This window comes from Zalophus californianus, chromosome X, assembly GCF_009762305.2.
Source record: "Zalophus californianus isolate mZalCal1 chromosome X, mZalCal1.pri.v2, whole genome shotgun sequence".
NCBI lineage: Eukaryota > Metazoa > Chordata > Mammalia > Carnivora > Otariidae > Zalophus > Zalophus californianus.
This window is the reverse complement of record NC_045612.1, coordinates 88,902,294-88,926,267: the sequence shown is the minus strand read 5'-3', so window position 1 is coordinate 88,926,267 and position 23,974 is coordinate 88,902,294. Positions and strand designations below refer to the sequence as shown.

Below are 23,974 nucleotides of genomic sequence, written 5' to 3'. Positions count from 1 at the left end.
TTATGAATATCTATCAGAGAATCATCAAGCACTTTAAATACTTAAATATCTCCAGGTCCCACAGGTGGTAAAGATAAAAATGAAGATGTGGATATTTTAAGGGAGAATGTTCACATTTGGTAGTTTAGTCTATAAAATCAATATTAACTCTAACATGTACATCTGTCTACTCAGCATTGCAGGGGATACAAAAGAACCAGGAACTTGAACTTCTGTCCCTTTATGAAACTTATTGATGATATCTTAATCATGCTAACATTCCTGCCGAATAAAGCTCATTTTCTTTACATGTATGTTTTTTTGTTTTTTTTACCTGAAAACATCATCATGTGTTGAAAGTTCCAGCCAATCTTATGCCTTCTGCCCAAGTTGAGGAAGAAGGAGAGCGGGTAGATGTGTGCAGCTCTGCCCAGGAAGATGGCGACCTGACCACCAGGCGGAGAGGTTAAGGACCCAACAGGTTTCCAGAATGGCACCTTCCCATGGCCTCTGGAGGAGCAGAGAATTTTAGGGATGCTCTGACACCTCACGACCAGGAGATAACCTGCACAAAGATCAGGAGGGTTGCACAAGGCAGCCAGGCTGTCCAGGCTCCCTCGAAACGCATCTTAGCAACAAGTGGGGACTCAACTAGACAACTTTCCCAACCTCCTGGCTCCCACCAGAGGTAATTTCTAACCTGTTAAACGTGTGCTGCTATAACTTCTTTTTTTAAAGATTTTATTTATTTATTTGAGAGAGAGAGCGTGAGAGGAAGAGCACAGGCAGGGGGAGTGGCAGGGGGAGAGGGAGAAGCAGGCTCCCCACTGAGCAGGGAGCCCAACACGGGGCTCGATCCCAGGACCCCGGGATCATGACCTGAGCCAAAGGCAGACGCTTAACCGACTGAGCCACCCAGGTGCCCCTGTTATAACTTCTTGATTTAATTACGCTGGTGTGGACCAAGTCTGCCATCTCTCTAAAAATGAGTCCAGAAATAAGCTCAGGCACCATGGCAGGGGTTGGGGGGTGCGCTGAGAGGAGCAAATAATGACTCGGGTCCCGTGAGAAGGGAAGTCACAAGAAGAAGCAACGCCTAACCTCCAGGTCAAACAGTGAAGAGCAAGTTTCCTGGGTACGAGCTCACAAGCTTTAGTTGGAGGCCAACAAGGAGGGGCCCAACATGACCAGGAAGACGCTACAAGTGAGCAGCTTTGGGCGGCCCACTGAAGCAGCATTCCTATCCGTCACAACACTCAATGGGAGGGGGACACTTTTCTACCTAAGAGGCTCAAATGCCTTCCGGAGGGGTGAGGCATGGAAACGGGGGCGTGTGGAAGGCACCGAAATCAGGGAAACGTCACTTGTGGAGTCTGGACCAGAGCCCAGCAGAGAGCGGCCCGCTGCTCTGGTCTTCTGCCTTCCCCGGGGTACAGGACTGACTGTTTCTCTGCTTTTAGCTGGCTTCCGGCCCCGGCTCCGTGTTGTGTTGTGTTGTGTTGTTTTGTTTTGAACAGAAGGAAACAGGTAGTTGCTTAGGAAGCACATTCTATCCCAGAAGCCATGCAAAGGTCGTCAAGTGGGTAGGCGGCTTTCGGGATTCCCAGGGGGCCTGGGTGGCCCGCCCAGCAAAGCCCTCCTCTGTAAACAAGGGCTCCTGGGATGCCGTGCTAGGAATACAAATCCAGAGGATATGCAAGGGCTTTCTGAATCGAGAACGAGAACGCTGATCCCCCAGATTTTTAGCTGTTCGTCTGGTGAGTGTGCAAATCCAACAAAAAGAGCCCCAGGTGAAGCAGAGAACACTCTAACTGGAAGACCTCCACATGGCAACAGGCCACAGTCACTATCGAGCTGCTTGCTGAGTGTCCCCTAGTCCTGCACCATAAATGAAAAGCCCAAAAGAGAAAAACACTTTTTTTTTTTTTTTTAGGTTACCCATGAGGCCTGAGAAAAGGCAAGAGTAAATGCCCAGCAATAAGGGACGCCGGCTCAGTATTTTGAAATCCACGCTGAGCTGGACTGCTACTATTCCAAGCCCCAGAGAAGTTCACTTCGATGAAAACAATAGGCTCTGAGGCCAAGCGAGCAAAACTCTGAGCTGTCGATCCACTGCTGGGCATTCACATGCCTCCTTTCTTGAGAGAAGCCAATCCCTAAAACTGTGTCTCTCTTCCAAAAACTGCACTCACCATGGAACTAAGTCAGGGAGCCAAGTATTTTTCCATTTTGTCTTTTCTTTCTTTCTTTCTTTCTCTTTCTTTCTTCTTTCTTTCTTTCTCTCTCTCTCTCTTTTTTGGGAAAAAAAAAAAGGAGTCTTTTCCACTGTGATCTATCACAGCAGGGGTGCTCCAGTGAAAGCATGAGGAAGGGCTGCCTACCCCAGGGTGCAGTCCAGAACAAGAGTAACAGAACCTTCAGGCCTCCCGAACTGGGAACCTCCTGGATTGGAATTCACAGAGCAATGAAACAAAAATGATTCTGGGACTGACACAGTTGCCAACTTGTAGATCTGCTAAAAAGAAGGGTGCTTTAAGGGGCACCTGGGTGGCTCAGTCAGTTGAGCATCTGACTCTTAATTTCCACTCAGTCCGTGGTCTCAGGGTCCCGGGATTGGGTCCATGTCGGGCTCCGCGCTCAGGGCAGAGTCAGCTTGTTCCTCTGCCTCTGCTCCCCACCCCCCCGCATGCATATGCACATGCGTGCTCTTCTCTCTCTCTAAAATAAATGAATAAATAAAATCTTAAAAAATAAATAAATAAAAAGAAGGGTGCTCTACAAAACAAGCTACCACCTGCCAAGCACCAGTGTAACAGAAAAACCAACTTACACAGAACACACCGAGAGGACAACCTTGGATCCAGGCTAATCCTTAAATCAAATACATTTAGCTTTACGAACCCCATAAACCTTCTTGTTCTCATCATGAAAACACCACCACGAACTAGCGCTGGCTCAGTCACCCACCCAAAACGGAATTCTTCTTAGCTTCCCCAGCAGTGGTCACCTGTCCACAGAGAAAACGGTAGAACCAGAAAAGGATACAAAAGCTCCAATGATGAACACGGGGCTGAAAACGTGCTTCTGGAAGGTAAACAGCGCCAAGCCCATGTAGGAGAAGATGAAGTTCTCTGCCAGGAAGTGTAACACCTCAAAGAGCTGCACAGGACGGGGAAAGGAAGCAGTAAACCCTGTGGGTCTCCTCCCTTGTATTCACAGGTAACTCATGAGGACCCAGAGCTCGCTCTCACCTGCTTCGTTCGACTTCTTGATTCCACCGACAGATTGTTGTAGGTGTAATGAGCCTGGGTGATCCCGCAGAACAGGACAGCCACAACGCCTGGTGAGAGATTTTTTAAAAAAGAAAGAGAAAAAAAATCAATGGAAAAAAAAAAGCTGGAAAAAAATCCCCGCTGAAACAAAAACTTAAGGTAGGCAAGCCCAACATATCCAACTTCCTGAATAGTTTGGAAAGTTTCCTATTGCTGAAAGCTCCCTCGCCCCCACAGCTCATATCAACCTTTCCTTCTTCTGACTGCCTTCCTTCAAAGCCAAGGTCCCCGACTTCCCTTCCTGCTCCAGTTTTAAGGGCATTCTCTCCTCTCCTCTAAACTCCCACTGATTTTTGGCAGTTAGCATTCACTTTTTCAAAGAGGCTGTGGGGCACCTGCGTGGCTGAGTCGGTTGAGCGTCTGGCTCTTGATTTCGGTGCAGGTCATGATCTTGGGGTCGTGGGATCGAGCCCTGCGTCGGGCCCCACGCTCAGCGGGGAGTCTGCTTGAGAGTCTCTCTCTCTCTCTCTCCCTATGCCCCTACCCCCCTCCACTCTCTCTCTTAAATAAATGAATCTTAAAAAAAAAAAAAAAAAAGGCCATGACGGCCCATCATATCCTTTTGTCATATTCCTCTCTGTTCTCTGTTCTTAGAAGCAAAGAATTTAATTGCAAGCAAATGCTTTCTATTTTTGCACGGTCCAGGGCTTCAGACAGAACGGATCCAGAGTACTGTGCCGTTTATCCAAGCCTTGGTTACCCTGGTTACGCACCTGGACCGTGCCTATACATTTACAGGTAATTGCCAAGTTTTAAAGAAGTGGGGTATTTTATAATGCTGCATATAAAGATATATTGCAGTATTTTGAAAAGAGGATAAAAGGGCTTCCCAATTACCTGGATTATGTATAGCAATTGTACTTGAGTTTTCTAGTGGAAAAATTCAGTGATTTTTTTTTTTTTTTTGATGAGAGAACGTGAAGAACTAAAACCACAAGGTTACTCACACTAATAATACATGAAATTGGCATCATAAAAACATAGTATTGAAAAACAATGATTAAATAGACCAGAGCCAAAACAAGGACAAACTGCGTTCACATTCATCTGAGTTGATAGAGAGTTACCCTTACAAGGATACAGATTTTGTCTGTTGTTTGTTACTGTTTGTGCGAGAAGCAGCAATCTGGGGGATGATACAATTGGGAGGTTAATAAATTCAGTAACCTTTGCAGCTAAACATCTGCTTACAGTCGGAATGAGTACTCAGAGACAACTGAGCTTGAAACAATAAATTTCATCCTTTAAAAACGTGTAGCTCTGGGAAACAAAATTATTCCTAAGGTGGAACACCAGCCTTGCCCAGCAATCCTCCACATGGACGCTCTATGAGCGGTGTATCCACTCCACGCGGCTGTTCCACGAGCTCCCCTCCAGCTCGCACAGCCCTGGGCTGCAGGGAAGGAAAGGGTAGCCCAAGGGTAGGGAAAACCCACCTGTGAACCCACAGGCTTCCGCCAAAAGGAAGGTGCTCCAGGACATCAAGAAGAAGAGTGCCGTCTCCAGCAGAGGGAAGCAGTGCAGCTTGGTAAACTTGGTCACGTGGGCCCCTGTCAAGGAACCTGGCTCCGGGAACAAGTTATCGGGGCTACCGAGAACCACACGTGGTGAGCCCAGGAGCCCCCCCTGTTCTCTAAGGGTGATCCTTTCCCTTCAACTCTTCTTCTGGGGGCCCCAAAGCTGCTGCTTGGTTTTTAAAGTAACAGAAACTAAGTTTTCGAGTAGAAACGAGGTTTCCAAGGGCTGGGAGAGAGGAGAGAAAGGGTGATATTGTTTCTGTTTGGGATGATGAGAAAGATCTGGAAACAGGGGGGACGGTTACACAATGTGGATGTACTTAACGCCACTCAATTGTACACTTAAAATGCTTAACATGGCAAACCGCGTTATATGTATTTTACCACAATTTAAAAAAATAATAATGTGACATACCCAAAGCCATTTAATTGTACACTTCAAACGAGTGAATTGTACGGTATGTCAATTTTACCTCAATAAAGCTGTCTTTAAAAAAAATGGAACTTTCTAAAGCAACTGGAAATAGGTTTTCTGTGCTCCTTGCAATGCCCATGGCTCTGAGGGGCTCGGTCTTGGCCTGAGGGGTGACTGGCAGGTCAGTTCTTGCAGTGCAGGGGGTGCCTCAGGCAGGTCTGGGGAGGGAGGCTAGGCCAGTGAGACTCTGACCTCTGTGGGCCGCCATGACCTGAGTCCAACAGCAGGCGCCTAATGAATGCATGAGAAATGAAGAAATAAAATGCACAACTCCAGGGGCTGGTGCCACTTTTGGGGACCAGAGAGTCCCCTTGTAACACTGCCTTTCCACAGTGGGCCAGCATGGAACCATCTCCCTTGTGCTTTCACCGAGCAGTGCAAGCCCCCAGCGCATCACAGGGGCCTCTGTGGAGAAAGCAACTGGGTCCGTGCTGTCCAATATGGTAGTCGCTAGCCACGTGTGGCTACTGAGCACTCGAAATGGGGCTAGTCCGAATTGAGAGATGCTGGAAGAGCAAAATACGTGCTACACTGCAAAGACTTATTATAGACATTGTGGGTATAAAATCTCCATGATAATTTGTATACTGATTGCAGGCTGAGATGACGTGGCTGGCATCTGTGGCTTCTGTGATGGCGGGGATCTAAATGCCACTGAAAGAACATTTGACGAAGAACTCCGCACACCTGTCGAGGGGTGGCCTGCCTGTCCTACACTTTGCTTTAATGTTGGTTGGCTGGATTTTTAACTAAGTGGGATACAATCCTTCACTTAAGGAAGGCCACCTCGCGGTAATTCCCACTGATGGCCCCAGGTAGTTACGGCCGCGTTAGCCCGCGTGGCCCACAACAGCCAAGGGCAGGTGAGGCTCAAGTACTTCCCAGCCTGCCCCCTCCTAGCCTCCCGTGCAGCGGCCCCTGCTCCCCAGCCTCCTCCTGGCTCTTTCCCCCGCTTCCAAAACCAATGTCCTCCCCGAGCTGGTTCACCGGAGGGAGAGAATGCAAAGGCACATGCTAGAGTCACACTCCCATTTTCTCAGACTCTTAGCTACGTACTCGACTGTCATGTTTCACCAAAGGGACACATTTCAGGAGTTCCCCCCACCCCCGACCCCAGTGGAAACATTGACTTAAGATTCATTTCTGGAAAAAAAAAAAAAAGTCATTTCTGAGAGGAAGAACCGAGACCTCGTTCTTGCAAGTGTACTAGCACACAATCCTACCCAGGCGGGGGCAGAAACCACAAAAAGGATATTAAAGCAGTCACAACGCCCGTCACAGCTCCCATGGTGAAAGAGCCACTAAATATACCTAGAAAAATGCCCACTGACTTAAAAAAGGCAGCAGCATCAAAGGCATGAGTGTTCAGCCCCGCTGGCTGGTAGGCAACAATAGACCTGGGGTTTAAAAGGAAGAGAGAGTTAAAACAGAGCACGCTGCCCTTACACCATGGTACCTAAAAAGATCAGCAAACGGAGGTATCTACACTCTGCCTAGCACTCCCCGTGCTGTAGGCCTTCAACCTGCCGCCATCAGCATTCAGATCGCGGCCAAGTGGACAAAGCAACATAACTTTATTGACAGAACTGATGAACCTCATTTAGAAAAACACCCAGTTCAATCTTTAACACTTTTGAGAGAAGCCTCTGAATTGAGCCCAGAGCACGCCGGAAGCCAGAGGCTCTCTTCCCCGGGGCAGAAATACTGTTGTTACTTACGAGGACAGGACAATGGCAACGGCATCATTTAGGACGCTTTCCCCAAACAGAAGTGCGTAAAGATCCACGTCTGCGTGCAATTCGTTAAATATTGCCAGTACAGTCACTAAAAACGGGCAGGAAGCATATCAATTAGTTTCAGCTTAAGCCACTGGTGACAAATGTATAGAGGCGATTCCTACCTCCGGCGGGACAGGGTGGTTTGGGAGACAAACGAAACAAAAGTGACAAATCTTCCTGAGTGAGGTCTTATAGAAGGCTTGGTTCTAAGAACACCACAGGGCAACCCTGCACTCTCCAATGCAATGCCATCACACTGGGAAAAGACCTCTGTTACAGAACCTTCAAAAATAATCACACTGAATGTGATTTGGCCCCACTGATAGACTGAAATCTCTTTGAAGGCAGAAACCCTTTTCCCACTGACCCCTGTGTTCTCAGGACCCAGCACAGGGTCAGGGCACCAAGAAGGCTTTAACAAAGGTCTGTGAAATGATGAAAGTCTTCTTTTAGGACAGACCAGACATAATTCCACTTCTCATAGTCTTCCCATTTCTTAGACATTGAAAAATCGGATGTTCTCCAGATGAGCAGCTCTCAAACTTTTGGTCTCAGGACTCCTTTATACTCTTAAAAACCACTGAGGCCCCTAAAGAGCTGTAGTTTTTGTGGGCAATAGCTATTGATATTTACTGTATTAAATAAAACAAAAAATTAAATATTTATGCATTTAGAATTAGGAATAAACCCCGTCAAATGTTAATGTACTTATTTTTTAAAAGATTTTATTTATTTGAGAGAAAGAGAGAGCGTGTGCGAGTGAGCATGAGTGGGGGGAGGGACAGAGGGAGAAGCAGACTCCCCACTGAGCAGGGAGCCCGATGTGGGGCTCAATCCCAGAACCCCAGAGATCATGACCTGAGCCGAAGGCAGATGCTTAACCAACTGAGCCACCCAGGTGCCCCTTAACATACACATTTTTAATGAAAAATAATTATATTTTCCAAAACAAAAAAAAAGTGAGAAGAGAGCCATTTGTTTTACAGTTTTTCAAATCTCTTTACTATCTCGATTAATGGAAGACAGATGGTTCTCTTATCTCTTTCTGCATTCGACCAACAGATAGTCAATATCACATGTTATGCAGCCTCTGGAAAACTCTACTCCAGTGCACACTCGTGAAAAAATGAAAGTAAAAAAGACAAATAATGGGGGCACCTGGACGGCTCAGTCAGTTGAGCGTGTGACTCTTGATTCTGGCTTAAGTCCTGATCTCATGGGTCATGAGCTTGAGCCCCACGTCGGGCTCTGCGCTCAGCAGGAGTCCGCTTGGATGTTCTCTCCCTCTGCCCCTTTCTCTACCTCGCTCACTCTCTCGGTCTCTCAAAAATAAGTAAAGAAATATTTTTTAAAAAAGACAAGTAATGTATTACTATTATTATTAAATCATTCAATTAGTTTGGACCTTATGGTCTCCCTGAAAGCATTTTGGAGTTTCTCCACTTCAGTACTACTGACATTTCGGGCCAGATGATTCTTTTGTGGGCGGCTGTCCTGTGCATTGCACGATGTTAAGCAGAATTCTTGGTCTCTACCCACTAGATACCAGTAGCACTGCACACTCCCTGCCAATTGGGACAACCAAAAATGTCTCCAGACATTGCCAAATGTCTTCTGAGGGGCAAAATCACCCCCCAGTGAAGAACCTCTGTTTTAGATATATGCATGCAGGCAGGCTCCTCTCCACACTCACATCCAACTCCCTTCTGCTTTGTTCGTTTCTACCATAAGGACCTGAACAACTAAAAACTCGCCTCCCCAACTTCCCCTGCAGTGCGTGTCACCTCTTCCTGCCTGGAGGAGACGGGGGAGGCTGGATGTATCCGTCATCTTGCCTCCACCAGGCAGCAAATGTGTATCTGAAACACAAGGGCAGTGCCCTGGAAAGACGGAGTGCCGGGACACCTGATTGTAGAGGGAGCCATGGCACCAGCTGAGGGCCATTAGCTAAGATGGACAGCTATTGGCAACCAAAGGCATTACTAACGGACACAATTAGAAAACAAAACCAAACAAATATTTACCTTTGTGAGTTATTACAAGCCAACCCCTCCTGTAGCCATCACCCAGTTCAGGCAATGGAATTTTGCCAGCCCCCCTGGAAGACCACCTCTAGCTTGCGTCCTAATTTCAAGGCCCTTCCTTCACTCAAACGTAACCACCAGCCTCATTTTATAGTAATCGTTTTCCTGCATTTCCTTGCAGCTTGATCACCTAATGTATACTCCCTGACACTACTGCTTGGTTTTGTCCATTTTTAAATTTAGTTTTTGAGATTTTTTTTTTTTTTCTAAACATCTTGTCTACTGCCTGGGTTCCTTGTCTGTTCCTTTCTGTCAGCTCTTTCCACAATGCCTATCGTTTACTCCTCTCAGTTCTAAATTTTCCAATCCTGATGTATACAGTTCTTTCCTAACTTCTATCATCTTCTGAGGTTTTTAAAAAAGATTTTATTTATTTGAGAGACAGCGCACAAGCGAGTGAGCCAGGGGTGTTGGGGGGGGGGGGCGGTGGGAAGAGCAGAGGGAGAGGGACAAGCAGACTCTGCGCTGAATGCAGAGCCCAATACGGGACTCCATCCCACGACCCTGAGATCACAACCCAAGTGGAAACCAAGAGTCCGATGCTCAACCAACCGAGGCACCCAGGCACCCCCTGAATTTCCTTTAGCTTCTATTGGAATATTAGTAATATTTTGCTTTGTACCCTATTTTGCTGATATTACTTAATTATATGCAACTTTATTATTCAGAGGTGCTATCCTCATTTTTTCTTACAATATGCTTGCATGAAGTCCGATCTCAATCTACTTCGGCTGCTCATTTTAAGTGAGGTGGGGAGGGGACGACCCAGACTAGCTTTCCTCGTTTCATGGCTCTAGGGCTCTCTCTGCTGGTTTTACATTGAAGTACTGAAAATGTGGCCTCTGAGTGTAGCCACCCCCTCAATAACTCATGAAATCTACTTCCTCTGGTCTCCTCCTCCATTGGTATCCGAGCTTTCTTTCTCCTTTAATGCCCTGTCACTGCAGGGTCTGTGGTCCTTGGCAGTTTATTTTTAGGGAGTGGCTCTGTCCTTCCAGAAAGATTTTCACCAGGTATTTTTTGAGAGCCCTGAGGGCTCGGGCCACCTCGGCAGCCTTGCACCTCCTCCAATGTCCTCGTTGTCACCCACAGATGGGAGCCTGTAAAGTGCCTCCTAGCTTTAACTGTTGTTATCCGATATGCCTACAAAGTTCTTTACTCCAAGTGGGGACCCCTCCTTTTGCATGTGAATACTTGGGGGGAAGTTCCCTGGCAGTCAAAATGATCAGCAGGGGCGCCTGGGTGGCTCAGTTGGTTAAGCGACTGCCTTCGGCTCAGGTCACGATCCTGGGGTCCTGGGATCGAGTCCCGCATCGGGCTCCCGGCTCGGCGGGGAGCCTGCTTCTCCCTCTGACCCTCTCCCCTCTCATGCTGTTTCTCTCTCTCTCTCTCTCTCTCTCAAATAAATAAAATCTTAAAAAAAAAATGATCAGCGGGCCCCCCTCTTCTGCCCTCTGTTTCCTCCTGCACAGCTGCTGTATCCTGAGTCTCGCCGCTGCTGGTGGTTTGACCCCAGCAGATAATAATACCTCTGTCAGGTAGCTGTATTTCTGTGTTTTTTCTTTCACTGCCCGGCTTCCTCCATTTCTGTTAGGGATTAAGGAAAATTCTAAAACTACACTGTCCCCCTCATGCTTTCCTTCCCAAAAGTTTAATTCATTTATTGAGAGGAAGCAAAGAACAATTTGGACAGGACAGATGGTGACTCTCTCATGAGGCTGCTCCACGTAATTACACATCCACTGCTCAAATCACTATGGGGGGCACTGCCAGAAGCTAGAGTTCCTGGAGGGCATGTCATCTTCATAACACAAGACACAAGGTCAATCTCTTTCACCCATCCTTAAATACAGCTTATCCAGTAACACAACAGGAAAAACCTTTAGGCATCCGGCTAAAAAATTCTTACTTTCTGGATTATTTATTACATAAACAGTGTCTGTGGTACCTTCCAGAAAACCTGTGAGGATAAATTTTACCTGTCAAAGATGAATGGATAAAGAAGATGTGGTATATATACACAATGGAATATTATGCAGCCATCAAAAGGAATAAGATCTTGCCATTTGCAACGACGTGGATGGAACTGGAGGGTGTTATGCTGAGTGAAATAAGTCAGTCAGAGAAAGACATGTATCATATGACCTCACTGATAGGAGGAATTCTTAATCTCAGGAAACAAACTGAGGGTTGCTGGAGTGGTGGGGGGTGGGAGGGATGGGGTGGCTGGGTGATAGACACTGGGGAGGGTATGTGCTATGGTGAGCGCTGCGAAGTGTGTAAGACTGTTGAATCACAGACCTGTACCTCTGAAAAATAACACATTATATGTTAAAAAAAAAAAAAGAAGAAGAAGAAGATAGCAGGAGGGGAAGAATGAAGGAGGGGAAATCAGAGGGGGAGACGAACCATGAGAGACGATGGACTCTGAGAAACAAACTGAGGGTTCTAGAGGGGAGGGGGGATGGGTGAGCCTGGTAATGGGTATTAAAGGAGGGCACGTTCTGCGTGGAGCACTGGGTGTTATGCACAAACAATGAATCATGGAACACTACAGCAAAAACTAATGATGTAATGTATGGTGATTAACATAACAATAATAAAAAAATTTTATCCGTCAACTTGACTAGGCCACGGGGGCCTCAGATATTTGATTAAACATTATTCTGGGTTTGTCTGTGAGGTTTTAGATGAGATTACCATTTGAATCAGAAGACTTAAGTAAAGCAGATAGCCCTGCCCAAGGTTGGTGGAACTCATCCAGGCAGTTGAAGGTCAAGTAAGGAAGAATTTGCTCTTGCTGCCGGTCTTTCAGCTGGGACAATGGACCCAGACTGGAACTACACCATTGGCTCTCCTAGTTTTCAGACCTTTGAACAGCAGATCTTGGGACTTCTCAGCCTCCATCATTACATGAGGCACTTCTTTATATTCACTGAATCTCTTTTCTTATTTTCTCACTCTCTCTCTGTACACACACACACACCTATTTATTCTGTTTCTCTGAAGAACCCAGACTAATACAAAACCGTTATTCTAGTAGTTTATCATTATGTGACATAAGAATTATCTTGTTTGGGGGCACCTGGGTGGCTTAGTTGGTTAAGCATCTGACTTGGCTCATCTTGAGGGTCCTGGAATAAAGCCCCTCGTCGGGCTCCCAGCTCAGCGGGGAGTCTGCTTGTCTATCTCCCTCTCCCTCTGCCCCTCCCCTGCTCGTATATGCTTGCTCTCTCTCTCTCTCTCTCTCAAATAAATAAAATCTTAAAAAAAGAATTATCTCGTTTTAACCCAATGTTGAAGAAAAACTAACAATGCTAATAATAACAACAATTACTAAGGACTAACCATGAAGCAGGCACTATGATAAACATTTTATTTAGTCCTCATCCCTAGGTGGGTAGTACTATATCACTTCCCCTAATTCAGAGATGAGAAAACAGGCCCTGTCTGATGGGCTGCTTTCTGCCGCAGCATCAAAACTCCTAAAATCTCAGTGGTTGAACCCAAGCGAAGTTTTGGCCATTACTCATATGACATGTCCGCTGGGGGTTGGCACCAGAAGCCTCTGGTCACATCAGTCACTCGGGGACTCCAGACTGGTGGAGGCTAATCTCAAAGAACAGAGCACAGGGCTGGCAGCCCAGGAGACCTAGGGCCCAGGACTTTATCAATCAGGGTCCTGGCAGGAAAGAGATAACACCCTCCAACTGAGCAATTTGAGAAGTATTTAGTGAAGGGATTGTTTATAGAAATGTGGGCAGAGTATGGGAAAACCACAAGAGAGAGGAAAAGTACGTGCCGCTGAAAACAGGGACTATCCCATACTATCTCTAAGCCCAGAGGGTCCAGAGAAGGCGAGGCTGCCTGAACCAGGAGCTGTGTAGAGAGGGTCACCTGACGGGATCTGTGTCCTTTGATCAAGGGACACAGGCAGCCCGCAAGACCCTGCATCTCTACCCTCCCTCCAGTCTCCCACTGGTGCTCTCCTGTGGACAAATCCAATGGGAAACCAGAAGGCAAAGGAACCTTTGAAATCTTCCATACAAATCAGCCTCCTGGCGCCCAAAGGAGGGCGGAGAAGGGTGGCGAGTAAATCTGGAGGGGAAAACAGAAGCCACCCCACATAGCCACCAATGGGTTATGAGAACTTAGCACACAGCCAAGTCCAAAGATTTAGTGAAGCGGGGGGTTGAGCGCCATGATTTTCAAGAGCCCTTTTGACTTTAAACACCGTTTTCCTGAAATACTACAATTAGCAGTAGTAAAACAAAACAATAATGTACAGCTAAGTCACTTACCTATGACAAGAAAGGCTAGCTTACACAGTTAATACTGATAACAATTAACAACATGGCCCCGGTCTGAATTTGGCTGCTCTGATTTTCAATTTCTCAGGCTCCCTGCCCATAACTTTATAAATCAAGGCAGGGACCCCCATGCGCCCCTCCTGAGCCAGCCTGTGCCTGAGCAAGAGGAGCAGCGTGGGTGCGGACAACCGGAAGATGACGGAGGGGGTGACAGACTGGGTGAGTGGCTTCTCAAGGTGGAGAGTAAATGGACTGCTCCCCCCACAGTGGGACCCTTGAAATCAGGGAGAGCAGGGTCCCAAGAGCTGTCTCTAACTGGACACGGACTAAGAAATGACAATTAATTGACTGAAGACCTCTGGTACAGGCATCTAAAAAGTAGTGGGGAAAAATAAAATGGCAGATGTAGGAAGAAGGAAAATTCAAGAACCTGAATTTGTTCATTCAACGAACGAACCTACCTGAACACTTCATCTGTGCACTAAAGAGCACTTAGCACTTGCAAACACTCAGTACAAAGTGGCAAGTATTGTTATGTACAAAACAGGCTTGACTCAAGAGCTGTGGGAGCGAGTAAGTGAAGGAGTAAGGGCAGAGTGTGTAGGCAGGTGGCATACTGGAACTGAGTCTCAAAGAACAAGCAAGAGCCTGAGCAGCCTGGGTGATGGAACTAGAGAATTACTCTCCGACAAGACCGATCACAGATTCTGAAGCCTGTGGTTAGGCCTGATCGACGGGAGGGGCGTAAAAGTGACAGAATTAAAATGAGAGGAATCAGTTCATAATGGTTCACGGGAAGGAAGAGCAACTCATTTTCTCTGGTAGTTGCTAGAGATGCGCTCTGGGTGGGAAATGTACATTGTCCTTTGCTGAACTGTGGGTCCATCTAAAGTAACAGTCCATGTGGCACCCTTGACACCAGAAGGGAGATGGCTGTGGGTCACAGAACCACCTACACCACCCCACACACATGGTGTCCCCTTCCACGGCAAGACCAGAAGACTGGTGTCTCGAGCCAAATATGATGTAATCAGGGACAAGGACTCGGATCCCTTCATATCCGCTACATATCCTGATACTGGAATTTTGGTTTGATGCACCAGGCACAAGAAGTCAATTTGGTCTTATGGTCCCTTCTAACTCTGCACTTAAGTTTTTATCTCTTTTACAGCCCAAGTTTTCAAATAACAGATTTTTAGGAAGCCGATAAAAGACTTTTAATTTACAAAAACAGTTTACATTTCAGAAAGATTTCCATTAAAAAGCAGTTAAAGTGAATGTCCCGGTGTTTAATAAGTTTAAACTTTCAATTTTCTAGAACTTTCATTTATATAAAACCCTTACTGTGCCAATCTTCACAGGCCAAATAACAACGGTGTGTCATGGTGATGCCTTCCATTAATTTCTACCACAGCATGGACACATTAAAGTGAAGTAAACAATTAGGAAGATGATCTGAAAAAATAAGCCTTTCTATCCAATTAAATGAAGCGACACTAATAGGTCAGAAAACAGTATCAGTGAACTTTATATTACACTAACCTCCCTTTGCTTATTGGTGGGACTAGTTTAAGAAGTTAGTGATAAAGTTACAGATGAGGGGGCACCTGGGTGGCTCAGTTAGCTAAGCATCTGACTCTTGGTTTTGGCTCAGGTCGCCATTTCAGGGTTGTAAGATCAAGCCCCACATTGGGTTCCATGCTCCGCGGGGAGTCTGCTTGAGATTCTCTCCCTCTCCCTCTGCCCCTCTACCACCCCCCCGTCAAATAAATAAATCTTTTTTTAAAAAGTTACAGATGAGTATAGTTAGTAATATATTTTCAGAGAAACTAAACACCTTTCTTAGACTTATGCTGAATCTTTTTCTAAATAGACACATATTTGGAGATAGTCATAGACATTGTAATATGAAAATAATAAAGCTATTTTTTGGAGTGCTCTTTAGAAACATGCTTGAATTAAGTGATGGCCCGTTAGTTATTTATTACTATTTTTAAAAAGATTTTATTTATTTGAGAGTGAGAGAATGAGAGAGAGCGAGAGAGCACATGAGAGGGGGGAGGGTCAGAGGGAGAAGCAGACTCCCTGCTGGTTCCATTAATTTCTTCCTGGGACTCGATCCTGGGACTCCAGGATCATGACCTGAGCCGAAGTCAATTTGGTCTTATGGTCCCTTCTAACTCTGCACTTAAGTTTTTATCTCTTTTATAGCCCAAGTTTTCAAATAATAGATTTTTAGGAAGCTGGTAAGACTTTTAATTTACAAAACCAGTTCTCCCCACTGTACCATGCCTCGTGGGAGCCCTCCAGATCGGTGCAATGATAGAAATGTTCTCTGTGGGGAGAATCTTAGTATCTTTAAAATCATTACTGTCCAGAATGCTAGAGGGCATCACAGATGTTGAGAAGACCTTTCCACCTCCACTATTGGGACAGCACCCTCTCTTTCTCCGTAAGTTCTTTGCTGACGATGCCCTCTCAATGGTTGACATCAGAGGAAGGAATAGCTGTAACTATTTTATGTGAACTGATTTAATTATAGGTTCCAACTTGGAAAAGGGAGGGTTTTTTTGTTTGTTCTTGAGCTGCAGAGCGGGGCGGGCATATAATAATTCCACTTTTAAGAAGTGGCTCGGGGGCGCCTGGGTGGCTCAGTTGGTTGGGCAACTGCCTTCAGCTCGGGTCATGATCCTGGAGTCCCGGGATCGAGTCTCACATCGGGCTCCCTGCTCAGCGGGGAGTCTGCTTCTCCCTCTGACCCTCCCCCCCTCATGCTCTCTCTCTCATTCTCTCTCTCAAATAAATAAATAAAAATCTTAAAAAAAAAAAAAGAAGTGGCTCGACTAACACTCTAAAAGTACAAGGTAAGAGATTTATGAATAGGAACCAGCCCACAGTGTGCTGTTATGCAGGAACACTGAGCAAAAAAGGAGTTTACAAAGGACAGTACATTCACTGCAGGTGCCGGTGTGCACTTCCACTAAGAAAAGGTCTTATTTAAATGAAATGATATGATTTCCTAAATGAAGGAGAAAGCACAACACTGAGGAAGAAGACGGGCTAAGTGTAAAAATTATGGCCATATTAGACATTCTAAAATGAAAGACAAAAGGGAAATACAGGCAGAAGCAACCCAAGTGTCCGCTGTGGACGGATGCGTAAACAGAATGTGGTGCAGACGCACAGGGGAATATTACTCAGTCTTGAAAAGGAAGGAAGCTCTGACACCGTGCTACCACACAGATGAACCATGAAGACACTACGTGGAGTGAAATAAGCCAGACACAAACAGACAAGCACCGTATGATTCCACCTTCTATAAAGTGGCTATAGTAGTCACACTCACAGAGACAGGAAGAAGGATGGTGCTCACCGGGGGCTGGAGGGAGCTGGAAATGGGGGACTTATTGTTTATTGCATACAGAGTTCCAGTTTTGAAAAATGAAAAGGTCTGGAGGCTGGTTGCACGACAGTGTGAAGGGACTTGACACTGCCGAACTGTACACACTTAAAACTGATGAAGATGCTAAAATTTGTGATGTATTTTTTAGCACAATACGAAAATAATAAGGGGGTGCCTGGGTGGGTTAGTCGGCTAAGCATGTGCCTTCGGCTCAGGTCATGATCCCGGGGTCCTGGGATCGAGTCCCGTGTTGGGCTCCCTGCTCCACGGGAAGCCTGCTTCTCCCTCTCCCCCTGCCCCTCCCCTGCCCATGCGCGCATGCACACACGCACGTCCTCTCTCCCCCCTCAAATAAATAAAATCTTAGTAACAAAAACAGAAGGGAAATGCACACCTTTCTTCGAAAAGCCCTCTGACTCTTAGACCACTTCCTGATCTCTTCCTCCACATTCCATGCTGACCCTACAGTCTCCCTCGGCTGCAACCAAAGTCGCTGGCTGCTCTGAACGTTTTCTAAGACTGAAATAATGGAATGCCACGGTGACAAAGCCAAATATGCAAAATACCTGGGTCAGTGGCAGAGATAATCGCTCCAAAGAAGAGACAATCTGTGTAGTAAAATTTATCCGAGAGTTGCCCCACAATCTTCATGAGCTTCACCACACCGTACATGAGGTTTCTGTAAGGAGGGAAGGGAAACTGTGTCAGAAGAGAAAACGAAAACCCTGCTCACTGAGTAGGCTGGCCAGTGTGCAAGCAGCATAGCCCGGAGGACTGTGCACCTCAAAGGTGCTCCGTGAAAACCCTGGGCAGCTGTTGTCATTGGGCGCTTACCAGGAACATGTGCAAATAAGACTTTGGCACCAAGTAATGGTTCGCAGTCAACGCCATCTTGCTGAAACAGGTGAACACTACTCCACCGCTTAAAGTCGTGCTTACTTACCACTATCAAGTATGGGCCTCGATGAGCAACAACTTTAAGGCATCTGAAGCAGCTGGGTAATGGAGGAGAAGGCAAGGGAAGGGAAAGACCGCTTCACAGTGTGTAATTGGTGGCTTGTACAAAACTGACAGGATTCTAAGGCAGTGTGTTTAAAGCTGGGGAAATGAGCGTGCGCTGGACAAGCTAGAGAGAAAAACAGATATGGGCAGGCCACGGAGGTCCAAGTGACCAACCTTCTCCGCCAAGAATTATTTCAAAAAAAAAGGGGGGGGGGAGGAGCAAAACGCTGTAAACATCCTAGTAAAGTCTCACTGTACCCATCGGTACAGCTGGCGTCTCATTCCCTGCAGGGGTTAAGGCAGGCCAGCAGGGGCCCTTCTCGTGCCATGCAGGGTGTGACATGGTCCAAGACAGACTCCCAAGTTAAACAGTTCCACTTGGCCGGGGCACATTTCCTACAGGAGAGCTTAGAAAATGGGAGGAGTGAGGAGTGTTAAAAGGCCTAGTACATGTTACTAAGGATGTGTGTGTGTGTGTGTGTGTGTGTGTGTGTGTGTGTGTGTGTGTGTGCGTGCGCGCGCGCGCGCGCGCGCGCGTGTGGTGGTGGCAGTTGCAGGGGTTAGGGGAATAAAAATAATGACAGAATAGATTCACTGTACCCTACAGCTAACACTAATAATAATATTCTTGCCACTTAAGGACCACACCATGGCTCACCTGCTCAACTTTGTATCCTGGTCACCGAGAACAACAGACTGACTAAGCTAGGAGCTCAGGAACTGTTTCCAGAATGGAATCCTTTGGAGAGTATATAGCTAGAACTCAGTGCTTCCCTACTGTGGGCCGGGCACTGTTCCAGACACTTAAACAGTTCAATTTCGATTCCCAGTAACTCTGTGAGGCAGATGTGATTTACCTTTTGTTGCCTGTTTAAGCCTCCTTTGCCCTTCCTTTCAGACATTTCCTGAAACTACATCTGCTTCTCCATTTCCTTCGACCACAAACAGACTTGGGCGCGGGGCTGCTCTCTGGCAACCTTTTCCCATCTTGCCGCCAATACCGGTCAGCTAACCTGTCACTCTTCAGTGGCTTGTCTCTCTTAAAGGACAAGTCCAAGCCCCTCCTATTTGGGCGACTCAAAAGGCCCTTGGCCTTTTATCTCCTCCAGCTTTCCAGCTCATTTTTTAAAAAGTAACTAAGGTCCGGACTTTACTCTGATTTCCTTAAGCTTTTACCTAATGTCCCTTTTCTGTTCCAGGACCCCATCCAGGATCCCACACGACACTTAGTCCTCATGTCTCTTCAGTCTCCTCTTGGCTGGGACGATCTCTCCAACTTTGTGTGGTTTTGATGACCTTGGCAGTTTTGAGGAATAGGGGTGGGGTATTTTGTAGAATGTGCCTCAACTGGGACTTATCTTTTTTTTTTTTTTTCCTCTTCTCAAGATTACACCGAGGTAATATGTTTTGGGGAGGGAAAGGGCCATTCTCATCACAAACATCAAGGGTGCAGAGTATCAGCGTGATTTACCACTATTGCTGCTGATCTTGATCATCTGGCTGAGGTGGTGTATGTCGGGTTTTCCCCACTGTAAAGCTACACTTGCTTCCTCCTTTTTCCCTGGTGTCCTCTGTGGGAGGAAGTCACTAGGCACAGCCTGCAATCAAAGCTGGAGGGGACATAAGCTCCCTCTCTTGTGGGGTGGGGGTGGGGGTGGGGTCGACATAAATTATTTGGAATTCTTCTGCACAGGAGATGGGTTACTTCTCTGCCATGGATTTATTCATCCAATCATTTATTAACATTCGTAGAGACTCAGATGTTTACTTTATAGTTTGGGTCCAGTACAATGTTATTTATTTTGTTGTTCTCTGGCCATTGGCCTTAGGGGAGCCTTCGGGTTGGCCCTGTGTCTCTTTGACACGCCCCAAGTCCTTTTGTTTGTTTTCTGGGCGCTTCCTTACTTCTTGGCACTATGATATGCTCCATTCTTATCTTGTATATTTGCTGCCCCAGCCCTAGAATCGGCTATTTCTACAAAGTGCCCTGGTTCTTTTTACTGGAGAATGTTATCAGGAACCAAGATCTGGGGACTAGGTGTAAATTTTATTTCATTTTAGTTTACCTTAATCTTAATTTAAACAGCTACACATGGCTAACAGCTACCATGCTGCACAACGTAGCCCTAGATCTTAACTGCCATCATCATAAACATCGAAATCCTGGACTCTGGTGGTTGTCAGGGAATGGGGAGATGTTGCTCAAAGCATACAAACTTCCAGTTAGAAGAGTAACAACTTTGGGGATCTGAGGTACATCATGGTGATTGTCGGCAATAATACTATATCATATACTTGAATTTTGCTAAGACGGTAGGTCTCAAACGTTCTCATCACAAGAAAGAAATGGTAACTATGTGACAGGATGAAGGCGGTAGCTAATACTAGGGTGGTAATGATTTTGCAATTTATAAATATATCAAATCAACACACTGTCCACTTGAAACTCACACAATGTAATGTGTCAACTGTATCTCAATATAGCTGGGGAAAACACTGGACTCTGCGGGCCCCTGTGGATCTCATCTCTTTGGAAAGTTATGTTAATTTGATTAATGACAAAGAGTAACTTACCCGATAATGAAGCAGGAAACGGCAGTCCCCAAGAATGCATAAGCCAGAATAGACCCAAGATTTCTGAAAAAGTGTCTCTGAATAAAACAAGAGGCAGGAATCACACTGTGATTTCTGATATTGAGCACAGGAAATGCAACAAAATCTCTTAAAAGTGAAACTTGACTTACAGCTTCCATTATAACAAGTAATAACTGAAGTTACTCCGGAATAAAGCTATTTAGCTATAAACATTGTGGTTTTAAAATATCCCTGGTCCTATAATCACTGAGCAAGCAAGCAAGCAAGGGCTTAGTAAATTTCAGAGAAAACTACTCTGATTATATTAAGTTACACTGAGAAAGTGCATGTGTGAGTGTAAGAGTGTGTGTCTGTGTGTTTAAGCAGACTGATCGTTTTCATAGATCTAACCCAAACTATTTTACTCTTTTACTCTAGTGATTCAGCAAGTCACTTCCAGGTCTAGTGTACCTTAGAAGATCATTACAGATAGAAGTTTGAAAATGATGAAGTATGAAAGTGCTGCCTAAGGGGTTTTCTGCTTAATTCAGTCTCAGAAAACTGTGCCAAGTATCTGGCCTCATGGCATCTGAAGTGTCTCCTGATATTCTTCTGGATTAATCTTTGGAGCCTGGGAAAGATGGCCAATAGAGATGGAAGTGGAGAAATGAAAAATAGATAGTTCCATGTAAGATGGGCAAATTTATAAGTTTATATATAGTATATAAGCATATATACTTATACCAATATAAGATCTAGCAATTATTCAGAAAGAGATGGCAAAATTGCAATCCTCTCAATGCTTCTGTACATTCACTGGTTACCTTAACACACACACACACACACACACACACACACACGAATTTACTTCTCATAAAGTCATTAAGCCTGTGAGATATTCTGATGGGGAAAATCCCTGTTCCTGGGACACTAAGGCACGGTTCTTACCCCTCAAGGCACAGGCTGTTCTCATTGGACAATCAGAACTACTTCACAAAACCAGACAAACAAAAACCCCAAAACAACCTAATTTGATAGGGGCCGGGAATACTTTATTTAAAAATTTTAAAAGGCGAGGCACCTGAGTGGCTCAGTTGTTAAGCATCAGCCTCCGGCTCAGGTCATGATCCCGGGGTCCTGGGATCGAGTCCCGCGTCGGGCTCCCTGCTTGGTGGGAAGCCTGCTTCTCCCTTCCCCACTCCCCCTGCTTGTGTTCCCTTTCTCGCTCTGTCAAATAAATGAATAAAATCTTTAAAAAAATTTAAAAGGCAGGGCGCCTGGGTGGCTCAGTTGGTTAAGCGACTGCCTTCGGCTCAGGTCATGGTCCTGGAGTCCCGGGATCGAGTCCCGCATCGGGCTCCCTGCTCAGCAGGGAGTCTGCTTCTCCCTCTGACCCTCTTCCCTCTCGTGCTCTCTATCTCTCATTCTCTCTCTCTCAAATAAATAAATAAAATCTTAAAAAAAAAAATTTAAAAGGCAAGAGAGTCCCAGTATGCCAGCTGAGCGACATCAGGGAAGGACAGGGTCTTAGGGAGAACTCAGCATGGATCAAGTAGACACCAGGAAATGTGACCACACAGAGGGCTGTGGGTATCCTCTGGCCAGTATTCTAAGCAGACAATCTGAGGCCTTAGCTTCAGCCTTCCCCAGTGCTTGGCCCTCCCTGAGGCTGTGAAGAAGGTGTCAAGGAATGCCTAGTGCCCCTAAGCCACCTGCTCAGAAGAGAATCCTTCAAGGGCTTGCCACACCGACAGTCACCAAATGAGGGTGCTGCCTATATATATTACGGACACGCTATGTTTGCCTTTTAAGTCAGTCGCTGTCCCCAGTCTTTTTTTTTTTTTTTAAGTCAATGTATTGATCCACTTGTGTTTCAAAAAACTTAGATTTCAGGGAAAAAAAGGAATCAACATCTATGAGCCTAATTGCCTTTAAAAAAGCTCAATCAAGGGCTTACATCAGGGAGGGCTAGGAGTCCATCAAGATAGACCTGAGGCCAAGGAAACTCACGTGAAGTATCCAGGAACAGATTTTAATCCCAGAATTGCTTTCCCTTGCCATTCGGCTCTCTTTTAGGTAAACCATCCCTATGGTTGGTTTGAATACATTAAGTAAATTCAAATTCATATTTGCCAAAACAAAAAAATCAGGAATATAAGAGCTGCAGATTCTCCTCCTGGAAGGTTAGATCTCAGGGAATGTGGGCTGCTGAAGATCTGGTAGTGCTTGTGGGGCCCCAGGGAGGAAGGGGGTGCACGTGCTGGGTAGCCCAGCTCTGAGCTCACAGCTGCGACAGAGCCTACACACGACAGGCGGGTCTCAGGGTCGTGTGAGAGGGACCAGTTCGGACTAGAGCCTGGTGGAGCCTTTATTATCCCTGTGCCGCGCCTGGAGGGCATCTCGATTGTAGGGCGTGCTGGATTCGGGTCCCCGGGGTGGGTGTGGGAGTGAGGGGCGATGCAAAGTGCACCCTTTGGTGCGCTTGTGCGACGTCGTGGGCCGGAAGAAAGTGGGAATGAGGGAGGTCCGGGACCCACCCGAAGAGGAGAGCCCGCGTGTTAGTAGAAAGATGGGTCTGTGCTTCAGATTGCGTTTGCAGGTAGAGCCGACTCTGAGCCCTAGTCTGTGGGCCTGGGGAGAAACTAGATGTTGCGGGTGGTCGAGGGGTCCAGATGTGGGGGGATCAGGTGTGCACCACAGCTCCTGGGCTTGCCAGGGGCAGGACGGGCCGGGTCAGGATACCTGGGCGTAGGTGCGAGGCAGGTGAGGGTGCACCTCTAGCAGGACCAGCATCACTGAGATGCCTTCTCAGCTGCACTCTGGTTGTGCAGGGGGGCAGGGTGGCCGCAGTGCACAGGTGCAAGTGTTGGCTGCACACAGAGCGTGCTGCTTCTCGCGCTCATCAGTGGCGTGGTGAGTCCCCGCGCGGAGAGCCTGGGCACAGACGCCAGACCCCCATTCCCTCCACGCGGCCACCGCACCTGACGCGCGTCTTCGCCCCGGCCCGCCCGCGTCGGGAGGAGTGGCTCGGCTCAGTGTGGACGCCTGAGAAGCCGACTCCACGCTGCCCAGTGATTCTCTCGTGGTCTCATTTGTCTCAGAGATTGTTCCAGCGCACACGTGAGGGTGTTTTCAATCAGAAATTTGTTTGAAAATGAACGAGTGAAAATATTTTAAATGGGCACAATGATAGGTGTTTGAATGATTTGTGATAATGGACTAGGGCCTTTGAAACTGTTATCTTAAATGTGTATTTCTTGATAAACAAAGGTATCTTTGACCCATATAAATAAAAGCAGTTATCACACACACACACACACACGCACGCACACACACACACACACACACTTTAGGACTATAAATCTGCCACTTCAAATACACCCATAAGATATTCTAAAATGACACACACACATACATACACACATACACACACAATTGGCCATCGCCATTCATATTTGCTGATATGAACTGGAATTTTACACCTTGATAAGAAAGGTAGACCATGTCACTTATTTGTGTA

At 46.3% G+C, this 23,974-nt stretch overlaps 1 protein-coding gene across 3 annotated transcripts in view; it reads right to left on the bottom strand.

The window, feature by feature from the left end:
• SLC9A7 (solute carrier family 9 member A7) overlaps nucleotides 1–23,974 on the bottom strand; it is a 127,461-nt gene that overhangs the window by 39,574 nt on the left and 63,913 nt on the right. For all 3 annotated transcript variants that reach the window (XM_027607350.2, XM_027607351.2, XM_027607352.2), the window contains exons 4-11: nucleotides 20,455–20,531; nucleotides 17,445–17,557; nucleotides 7,022–7,127; nucleotides 6,559–6,700; nucleotides 4,748–4,853; nucleotides 3,231–3,319; nucleotides 3,025–3,138; nucleotides 314–425 (exon numbers count right to left, since the gene is read on the bottom strand). In XM_027607350.2, coding sequence (XP_027463151.1) covers nucleotides 314–425; nucleotides 3,025–3,138; nucleotides 3,231–3,319; nucleotides 4,748–4,853; nucleotides 6,559–6,700; nucleotides 7,022–7,127; nucleotides 17,445–17,557; nucleotides 20,455–20,531 — 859 coding nt within the window. The remainder of the gene's footprint in view (nucleotides 1–313; nucleotides 426–3,024; nucleotides 3,139–3,230; nucleotides 3,320–4,747; nucleotides 4,854–6,558; nucleotides 6,701–7,021; nucleotides 7,128–17,444; nucleotides 17,558–20,454; nucleotides 20,532–23,974) is intronic.